This window comes from Eschscholzia californica, unplaced genomic scaffold (genome assembly GCF_041429995.1).
Source record: "Eschscholzia californica isolate CP2 unplaced genomic scaffold, dmEscCali1.0.p SCAF_3, whole genome shotgun sequence".
Taxonomy (NCBI): domain Eukaryota; kingdom Viridiplantae; phylum Streptophyta; class Magnoliopsida; order Ranunculales; family Papaveraceae; genus Eschscholzia; species Eschscholzia californica.
This window is the reverse complement of record NW_028238420.1, coordinates 42,939,378-42,948,232: the sequence shown is the minus strand read 5'-3', so window position 1 is coordinate 42,948,232 and position 8,855 is coordinate 42,939,378. Positions and strand designations below refer to the sequence as shown.

The window sequence follows — 8,855 nt, the reverse complement described above, 5'->3', positions numbered from 1 at the left end:
TTTTTTTTACTTGAAGAATCTCTAGCTATAAGAGAGGTAAAAATTGAGAGGATCAAAAAGGTGAATTGCTCACATGTAGGGACCAAATTGTAATCAACCCTCCATAAAATGAATAGGGAGAAAAATCATTAGGATTCCGGACCACCTTTTTCACACGGGTATATGGGCAGTATACACCCAAAATAAATAAAAATTAACGAGATTAACGCCCAAAGAAAAATCATTACGACCATCTTTCGATTATCTCGTATTTTTTCCGACTATGAAAATAATCTTTCAGGTAACAGTAATGCTAGAGAATAAGTTACAAATCAAAATTTACTCTATGGAATCAACAGTCTTTATTCTCGAATCACCTCTCTCTCTCTCTCGATAGACTTTCTCGCTCTCGATAGACCGATTGATTTCTGTTTAGGTGTGGGAGTCCGTCTCAGAGATCGAGTCCATATTGACTGCATAATTCAGGGACCACCAGCTATGAATTTCCGTCATACTACACCAAAAATATCATCTCATGAACGGCCCAAATTCACTTCCCTCTCTTTGTCTTCTTTCTTTTACTTTATTTATATACTCCCTCTTCTTCTTACTCTGTAACTGTATCAAGGTTCATTTTCCCTTTCTAAGAACAACCCAAACCCAAACCCAAACCAACCTCTTTAGGGTTTTAGGGTCTTACAAAAAGTAAATACTTTGCTGTAAAATGCTGAGAAGTCCATCATCTTCTTTCTTGGACTCATGGATTCCTCCTCATGCAAAGGATTCCTCACCTGAACCAGAAATCATTCATCAAATTCCTCAAATCCCAAGGTCAAGATCAATTTCTGTATCACCAAATGATAATTCAATGAAAAAGATGACTAGGGCACTCTCAGAATCTGATTTAAGAGAAATTTCTGTCCCACCCAGACGAAGGAGATCTTTTGACATAGGTGGTATTGAGCTTTCTTCTGTAACTGTTCAAGAAGATGAAGAAAAACAAGATCTAGAGACCAAATCTTCTCTTAGTAGACTGTTTAGTAATTCTGGGTTGGATGAAGATTTTGTTGTTAATAAAGGAGTAAAAGATTCAGGGTTGATGCCACTTTTAGGTGGTGGAGCTATTGGGAGTGATGGTGGTAAGATTTGTGGTGGTGGTCGTAGAGGAGGAGGTAGATCTCATGATGGAGATGAAGATGGTGATGATTTTGGATCTTCTGATTTTGATCAGGGGAAGAACAATGGAGTTGAAACTTATTACCAGAAGATGATTGAAGCTAATCCTGGAAATTCTCTTTTCCTTGCAAATTATGCCAAGTACTTGAAAGATGTAAGCAACTTTCTCTCTCACTCTCTTTCTCTCTCTAAAATGTGTAATTTTGTTAATCTTGTTGTTGGTTTTAATGGAATCAGGTTAGAGGGGATCTAATTAAAGCAGAAGAATACTGTGGGAGAGCAATTTTAGCAAACCCAAGTGATGGAAATGTTTTATCATTATATGCAGATCTGATTTGGCAAACACATCAAGATCTAACTAGAGCAAGTAGCTATTTTGAGCAAGCTGTTCAAGCTGCCCCTGATGACTGGTAATAACCCATTTCACATGAGTTTCAATCAACATTAGTATAAAGATTGTTTAATTGAGTGAGTTTAGTTAAGTTTTGATCCAAATTGAAAAGTGGGTTTCTTTCAAAATCAACAAATTTATTGTTTTTGATCTTCAAAATAGTTAGATTAATGAATTTGAAGCATTGTTGAGTGAGTTAGATTAATGAATTTGAAGGATTGTTGATTAATTTGGTTAAGTGTTTTGTATATGCAGTTATGTTTTAGCTTCATATGCTAAATTTCTATGGGATACTGAAGAAGAAGAAGAAGATGAGGATGAAGAAGAAGCAGAGCATGGAAGGAACAACAACTGCTCTGTCCACACAAATTTCTTCCATGAAGCTTCTCCTGTCAGCTGTGCATCTTAGATCTCTCTCTCTCTAACTATTTTGTATAAAAGCACAAGTAAATATAGGATCTATAACATTTGTTATCTCTTTGGTAAGATCAAGAAAACGAGACAGATTCGGGACAAAAATTTTATGTGGCTAGTCGTGATTTGTGCTTCTGATAATTTTGATCTATTGAACTAGATATCACGGCAAACTACGTAGAATTTTTGCCAAAAATTTGTTTAGTTTTTCTTCTTCTATAGCATTTCTAGGTTGGTAGTTAACTAGGGTTCTTGATGAGGTAGTTGTTAAGTTCAGTAGTGGACTAGTGAGAATTCTGTTTAATATACTACTAGTAATAAAAAAATCTATGGTATTTTTATTTGAAAGTTTAAAAGTAGAAGGTAGGAGATTATAAGAAAAGAAATCTAAGAAGAGAAAGAATAGTGGTTGGTCAATGTAGCAAAAGCTGTTTTGGTGAGTAGGACTTCATTAAGCTGCCCTACTTTCCAAGACATTTCCCTTTGTCACGTACCATGCCACCGAATGCTTCTCTCGTGATCTCTTTCTGTTTTCAACTCTGGTAGAAGTATACCTTCTTTGGTCGCGCACCTTACCGCCTTGAATAAGACAAGAGGTAATATTGTCTTTTTACATCCTTTCAAAGAGCATGAAAAGATATTATCACCCTTTGTCTTATTCAAGACGGTAAGGTGGACGATCAACTAAGACGTACCTCTATAAGACTTGCTCATATTTCTCTCTCCTATCAATTATGAGAGGGTACTTTTTTCTCAAATGGAACCCCACAAGAGGAAAGTGTCGTTTCGAGAAAAATTATTGACAAGGAACAAAAAGAACTAGGCTTAAATCTTATGTCATTTGTTATGGTTCATACATCTGATGGTCTTGATCTACTGAACCACGACAAACAATATAAAATTTCTACCCAGAGTCTCGTTTTTCTTGTTTCCTAACATTATCCTTGATGAAGTTCATCAATGGAGAACAAATAGTACAATTGTTTATAGACCAATTAGTCTATCTGATTATCATGATTTGTTCAAAGTACATAGTCCCCTATAAAGATAGGGAGAGGGGTTTGCCGTAGAGGGACGACCACACCTCCCTTTCTTATTACCTCTCCCTCTCACGTGTTTTCCTCTGTAATAATGTTAAATAACAAGAAAAACTTCACAAACTCTGGGCATTAATCTTGAGTGGCTTGTGATTATTCACATTTCCAATTATTCTTATCATCTGAAGCATGAATCATGACACACAACATACGATTTCTGCCTGGTTTTTCTTGTTCTCTATCATTACTCTTCCCTCCGTTACTTTCTCCCCTCTAATTCTCTCCACCTTTTCCTTGCCTCTATTATTCTTGCCGTATGTGTTTCTTAGTTTAAGTGGTCAAAGTTGGATTTGGCTTTAGTTCCTAGCAATAAGTCAAAATTAATACTAATAGGTATAAAATCGAGTGACTTATAAATCTACATAGTATGGTACTACTAGTCTTACTATTACGATAATGATAGAGATATTCTTTGCAAAATATTCCACAAGACATTTATCACTTAAGTTAAATTAGATGACATCAATGGAGTTGAAGAAATAAGTGGCCCCAAGTCAAAGTGATTATATTATCACCAAGAAGTTACATATAAAGATAATAAGATTCCTTTTGATAATACCTTATTAAATGAATGGACTTCAATTACCAACCAAAATATTTCATCATATGAAACCATATTAATTTTAGTAATGTTTAACTCGAAATCGACTAACAATATATAGAGATGAGACTTCCATTTATCTATGTATGATGTTTATTAGTATCTGACATGCTCTACTTGTTATGGCAGTGGTCCTAACAAACTGAACAAAAGTGTCAGCAGTGGCTGCTAGTCTGCCCTACTAGTCAGTCTATTAAAATGTTGCCCTAATTTGCATTCAATTTTCATCATTTTGGGGTAGGGAGTGGGAGAAAGGGCATGCCCAGCCCAGCCCAGCCCATCACTCTGGTAGTCTGGTAGATTCCCAATCATTTTGGGCATGAATAACAAAAGCTAAAATTGAGCTTGTTTTTTTCTGGCATTTGAATAAACCTATAGGCTGGAGCAATGAATTTAAAACTGAAGTGGTGGCAGTGGGCAATGTGGAGGCGGCAGGGGGAGAAGAATATAATGTGGTATTAGAACACAATAGGATCGATGTTGAAAAGTACAAGGGAATCGGCAACTAAGAAGAGAAGGAACAAAGATGCATAGATATATAGGGATTCATAATTGATGTGTAATTAACTTGAGAGTTGCATCATATAGAGTACTTGCCATTTTCTTTTACTATCAACATAGCTATAACTTATAAATGGTTGAAGAATTACCTAATTTTCAGGCCTTTTTCCACACTGCACCAGAATTTACTAGTTTGATATAAGCATTTCTGAAATCTTCGAAGAAGCTGTTCTGATCATCTGCATATTTTACGATCCACCTGTACATTCAAGTTCATGTAGAGGTTCAATATTTAGTACCTTTTAACAACAAATTGACTGAAACTTGTTCTAATTCCTAACTTGTAGTTTACAGAAATCTAGGAAAAATGTTACTAGATACTCAATCCCTAGTCGGTACTGTGAACCCGGTTCCCCGTACACTTTTTGGGTGGGTCCGCGTTCAAGTACTCCAGATTTGGCTTACCGGAATTCTGTCTTAAATAATGCAATTTCCTTGTAAAAATCTATAAGCTCGACTACTTGAGTAGTTAACTACAAGATTTTTTTTTATTTAGCTAGTTAAGATTCATATTCGTGTCTTTTTAATTTCAGAATTAGTCTAAAACGTAGTGCAACAGGAAATAGCGTACTGACGAGGTATACCCCCCAGCATACCCAATACTCACATGGTAGCATATAGCGTACCGATACCCGTACCACAGACCGGAGCGAGCCGCTTACGAAGTAACATTGTCCAAGAACTATACTAATCCGAATTGTTTCGATTTTGTTCTTCTTTGAGGAAAAATCAAGGTTGAGGTGAGAGACAGGCATCAATAGACACTAAAACTGAATGACTACAATCAGAATAGTGAAGGTTTAATGGGGATATAAGTAACCTTAAGCATTCTTCATCCTCCGCGAGAACATGATCTGATGGGAGCCCAATCATAGAAGGCGTGCTAGCTGAACGCAAATAATAGATGAACATGATTATTAAAATTCCAAATAGTAAAGTAAACTGATGATAGCTAAGATAACCATAGAGAAAAATCCATATGATGTTGATTAAGGATTGAGAACTCAAAAATTGACCAAAATACTGTTCAGGGCTAAGTGACTTGAAAGGGAAGAAGCTTATGTCGTACTGACTTTTCATTTGCATCACAGTTGAAAAAGTCTCAAATCGTATCCCAGCTATTTTGGGTGGGCAACATTGAACAAGATACATAATATGGACATATATGATGAAGTGTCTAATAGAGCGTCTGGCACACAGTTTCTGACAAACACAACATTATAACTTCTAAGGAAGTATAACTTCTGATATTTTTTTTTATGAGATCTCATTCCCGTAGGAAAGCGAAAGTTGTGAATCTCATTAGAAATTACTCCAAAGTGTACAAATCAAAACGCCTACGTTGTCTAGTAAACATTTTCAGAATGGCAACCGTGCAGATATCCTACCCTGTAATCACAGCGTTAAGAGCCATGCACTATGTGGGCACATCGGAGACGATTAGGATGAAGCACCCAATCAAACTGAACATAGAATACTTTCAGTTAGTTTTTAAATACTCAAATAAGTTAAAAGTAGTTATAATGTCGTTCACCTGAAGATATCCATGGTTTCTCCAGAAGTATTTTGTAGTAGGCATTGTCAAATGTAGTTGGACTTCCAAATCCTTTACCTCCAATAGTATGAGCACCAGATAATGCAACAAGTTCTTGCGTGCTGCCAATCAAGGTTATACATCAACATATAAGTTTGGGACAGAATAAATGATGGTCTGACTGGTTAAACGATAGTATCCATGAGACTGTTAGCAATTATACATTCATTATGTTCATCTATAATTGGTCATGACTGGTAAATGATATGCAATACCCGGAGGTCTAGTGACTGCAATTACATAAGTCAATCAAGAAGCTTGCAAGGTAAATACATGTAAAAGATGTACAAACACACACTTACGAGAAGCCTTCTCTAAGAAAGCACTGCTTCAGAGCAGAAACATCCAACGACTCTTCTGGAAGCTTTCCTTCTGGATCGGGTACCCTACAAGCAAACTTAATCCTTATACTTAATTTTACAATATTTGTAAGAAGCATATGTGATCATCTATATAATGGCTGGTGGGTACAACCTAAAAAAAATCTCAGTGAGGGGATCAAAGTCGTGCACATATTTTATTGTCTCAACTATTATATCCTTTTCATTTACTTACAAGTTTGCGTTCATTGTTGTCACATTATAATGCAAGTATCCTAACATGAGTTCGCACAAGTATATCTAAAGGTAAATGCAAAATCTCATATTTTACCATGAAGTGGCTGCAAATAGTCGACTAATTTCTAATGTCCTATACGAGTATCCATGTCTGACACGGCAAAAGGAAGAGTATTCTTGTTAGTTAGGGACCAAATAACAATAGATGCCAGGGTAAGTTCAACTACATTGAAATTTAAGTATTGCTACCAGTTAATTTTAACTTGTAACAGAGTAGGGTACCGAGCCGAAATCCCCAAGACGTGAAATTTTGTATTTGTTTTTCGGAATCATCTAGTTGCAGAAATCTAATCCATCGCAAAACTAATTGAAGTGCACCACGATACGTTAGTTAGACTATAAATTAAAAGCGATGAAACAAGTTTCTCACACTGAATCTAATCTGCCTAACCGAACTGGAATGGTGGGACCTCCACAGATGGTAACTGCTTCTGCACCAGCTACAGCGATCATATCCGCCCAAGATACTAAAAAAGACAAATTTATTAGCCATGCGGTAGTATCATAAACAATAACTTGTTATGTGTAAAATACATAGGATGAACTGATTTAGATCATAATAACCTGGCTCAGTTCCATCAAATTCACTCCTCACTTTCTCTAGAATCTAAACAACAACGCAGCGACTGACAAGTTAGCTGGAGAGTCATACAGGAGAATCAGTTTATTTTATTTGAAACTGATACATTAGAAGAGTATCTAAGCACATAGATGTGTCAAATAATGTGAGTGTTAAAACTTAAAAATCACCCAGTAATGAACAAGAAAGGGAAAGAGAAAAGAGCATGCCTTCACAGATTTCTTTAGCCCTGCATTTTCAGGTCTATCAAGTTCGTAAATTATGGACCCATTCATACCACCTGCAAGATAAATATCTTTAATGTAAAGAAAACCCACAATAGGAATAACCTGCCTCAATCAAATCATTGGTCAAACTCAAGATCAAGAATCACTTCAAAGGTTAACAAATTATAGCCCCAATAATCAAAATAAAAGCTCCCAATAAGCGTAATGAAAATGCAGACTGTAATTCACTTTAAACAAGGTTGAAGCAATCTTTGCCATTCTGAGGAAGTTTAGTTGGTCTTAATTGTCGAAGTGCTTGCGAGAGCCTGGCAGACAGCCTAGTGTTATCTATTAAAATTCTTTCGAGACCAACATTTGTCAAATTTGTGGTCATCCAACTCCAAAACAATTGGAAATAAGTGGAGAGTATCTAGATTCTTGGTTACTGGTTCACCCTTCTCCATGTGTGACTATTCTCACAACATTTTATTATCAAAGGGATAAGGAATACCTGATTTGTCATTTGTATCAAATGTTCCCGCATCATGAAAAACCAAACGAAGTACACCCGGGGCTTTGCCCTTCGAAAGCACCTTCCGAACTTCATCTCGTATGAATACAGATTTATCCTCAACCACCCTTCAGTTTCCAATTAGGTTAAAAGAAAAATCAATTCATACATAAACAAACAATCATACCCAACAATAATACCAAATTCATACATAATCAACGAACAACTTAAGCATTAGTAACACACAATGCTGCAATATGAACATCAACTAAAAACTTACTCAGCTGCATTAACCCTAGAAGCCCTCTCTGTGGATTCAAAAACCGGAACAATACATGCTAAAGATGCCAATGAAACAAGAGCTCTCCTTCTGTACATATCCAAGCATCCATTTTGATCTGAAAATCCAATAAAGAAACTAAACTACTAAGAAACTACAATAAGATTGACCTAGAAATAGAAAGAGAGATGATTTCACCAACAATTTAGGGCAAAAAACTGAAAATGTTCAATAGGAATAGGTAGCAAGAGGGAAAGATAGCTTACCAGAAACCTCTTCGAACTTATTGGTGGAAGAAGAAGAGGAAGAGGAAAAGGAGGAGGAAGCTTTAATTAATTTCCCGCCAGATTTGAATAGATGTAGTTTACGAGTGGCGCGAAATTTGAAATTCAGTGAGGAAGATGAAGAAGAAGAAGAGGAGAAAGAGTTAACGGAGTAGAGAAGAGAAGAATCGAAACCGGTCGTTGTGATGGTCATCATCTTTAATGGACGTCTCTCTCTCTCTACTCCAGGTCGTTATTTGATATGAACGGATTTAAGGATAGGAGAGAGAGAATTTCCATGGATATATGATGGGCCGAACCCAAGCAGACCCAAGCAGAAAGTGGGATTAGACTGGGCCGAACATTCCCGAAACCCGTCCAAGCCTAGTTTAATAGTGTTACCCTTTTAGGGTCTGTTGAGGAAAAATGGTTTTTTTTTTTTTTTTTTTTCTTGTTGAAAAGAGGAAAAATGGTGTTAGAAAATCGAGAAATGTTACATTCACTTACAATTTCTACCTGTCACACTGGCAATTCGCATCTCCTTTGACTACAACAAAAATTACCATAGATGTGAGTGTATATAGC

The 8,855-nt window shown here is 36.3% G+C and overlaps 2 protein-coding genes across 4 annotated transcripts; one reads left to right on the top strand and one right to left on the bottom strand.

Annotated features, from left to right (window-relative positions):
• Positions 1 to 398: 398 nt before the first annotated feature.
• On the top strand, positions 399 to 2,308 carry LOC147550533 (uncharacterized). 2 transcript variants are annotated; one of them, XM_086667534.1, is made up of 3 exons: positions 399 to 1,309; positions 1,393 to 1,565; positions 1,802 to 2,308. In XM_086667534.1, the coding sequence occupies exons 1-3, from the start codon at positions 704 to 706 to the stop codon at positions 1,953 to 1,955; spliced, it is 933 nt and encodes a 310-aa protein (XP_086523660.1). In that variant the 5' UTR covers positions 399 to 703; the 3' UTR covers positions 1,956 to 2,308. The 2 variants fall into 2 exon arrangements, with proteins under 2 accessions (XP_086523660.1, XP_086523661.1); XM_086667535.1 differs by having other exon boundaries at positions 592 to 1,309; positions 1,393 to 1,586; positions 1,629 to 2,308.
• A 1,864-nt stretch (positions 2,309 to 4,172) lies between these two features.
• Positions 4,173 to 8,550, bottom strand: APX6 (ascorbate peroxidase 6). 2 transcript variants are annotated; one of them, XM_086667532.1, is made up of 10 exons: positions 8,274 to 8,550; positions 8,008 to 8,125; positions 7,728 to 7,855; positions 7,220 to 7,290; positions 6,995 to 7,037; positions 6,801 to 6,897; positions 6,116 to 6,199; positions 5,754 to 5,875; positions 5,040 to 5,106; positions 4,173 to 4,418 (listed from the first exon to the last, which is right to left on the bottom strand). In XM_086667532.1, the coding sequence occupies exons 1-10, from the start codon at positions 8,485 to 8,487 to the stop codon at positions 4,316 to 4,318; spliced, it is 1,047 nt and encodes a 348-aa protein (XP_086523658.1). In that variant the 5' UTR covers positions 8,488 to 8,550; the 3' UTR covers positions 4,173 to 4,315. The 2 variants fall into 2 exon arrangements, with proteins under 2 accessions (XP_086523658.1, XP_086523659.1); XM_086667533.1 differs by lacking the exons at positions 4,173 to 4,418; positions 5,040 to 5,106 and adding an exon at positions 5,521 to 5,608 and having other exon boundaries at positions 8,274 to 8,544.
• Positions 8,551 to 8,855: the final 305 nt, after the last annotated feature.

Excerpts from the sequence above, each read along its gene's own strand:
- LOC147550533 (XM_086667534.1), top strand. The coding sequence starts at position 704 with ATGCTGAGAAGTCCATCATCTTCTTTCTTGGACTCATGGATTCCTCCT. Across the intron at positions 1,310-1,392 it reads ATGCCAAGTACTTGAAAGAT|GTTAGAGGGGATCTAATTAA; the intron begins GTAAGCAACTTT and ends TAATGGAATCAG. Across the intron at positions 1,566-1,801 it reads CAAGCTGCCCCTGATGACTG|TTATGTTTTAGCTTCATATG; the intron begins GTAATAACCCAT and ends TTGTATATGCAG.
- APX6 (XM_086667532.1), bottom strand. The coding sequence starts at position 8,487 with ATGATGACCATCACAACGACCGGTTTCGATTCTTCTCTTCTCTACTCC. Across the intron at positions 6,898-6,994 it reads ATTTGATGGAACTGAGCCAG|TATCTTGGGCGGATATGATC; the intron begins GTTATTATGATC and ends TGTCTTTTTTAG. Across the intron at positions 5,107-5,753 it reads GAAACCATGGATATCTTCAG|CTAGCACGCCTTCTATGATT; the intron begins GTGAACGACATT and ends ATTTGCGTTCAG.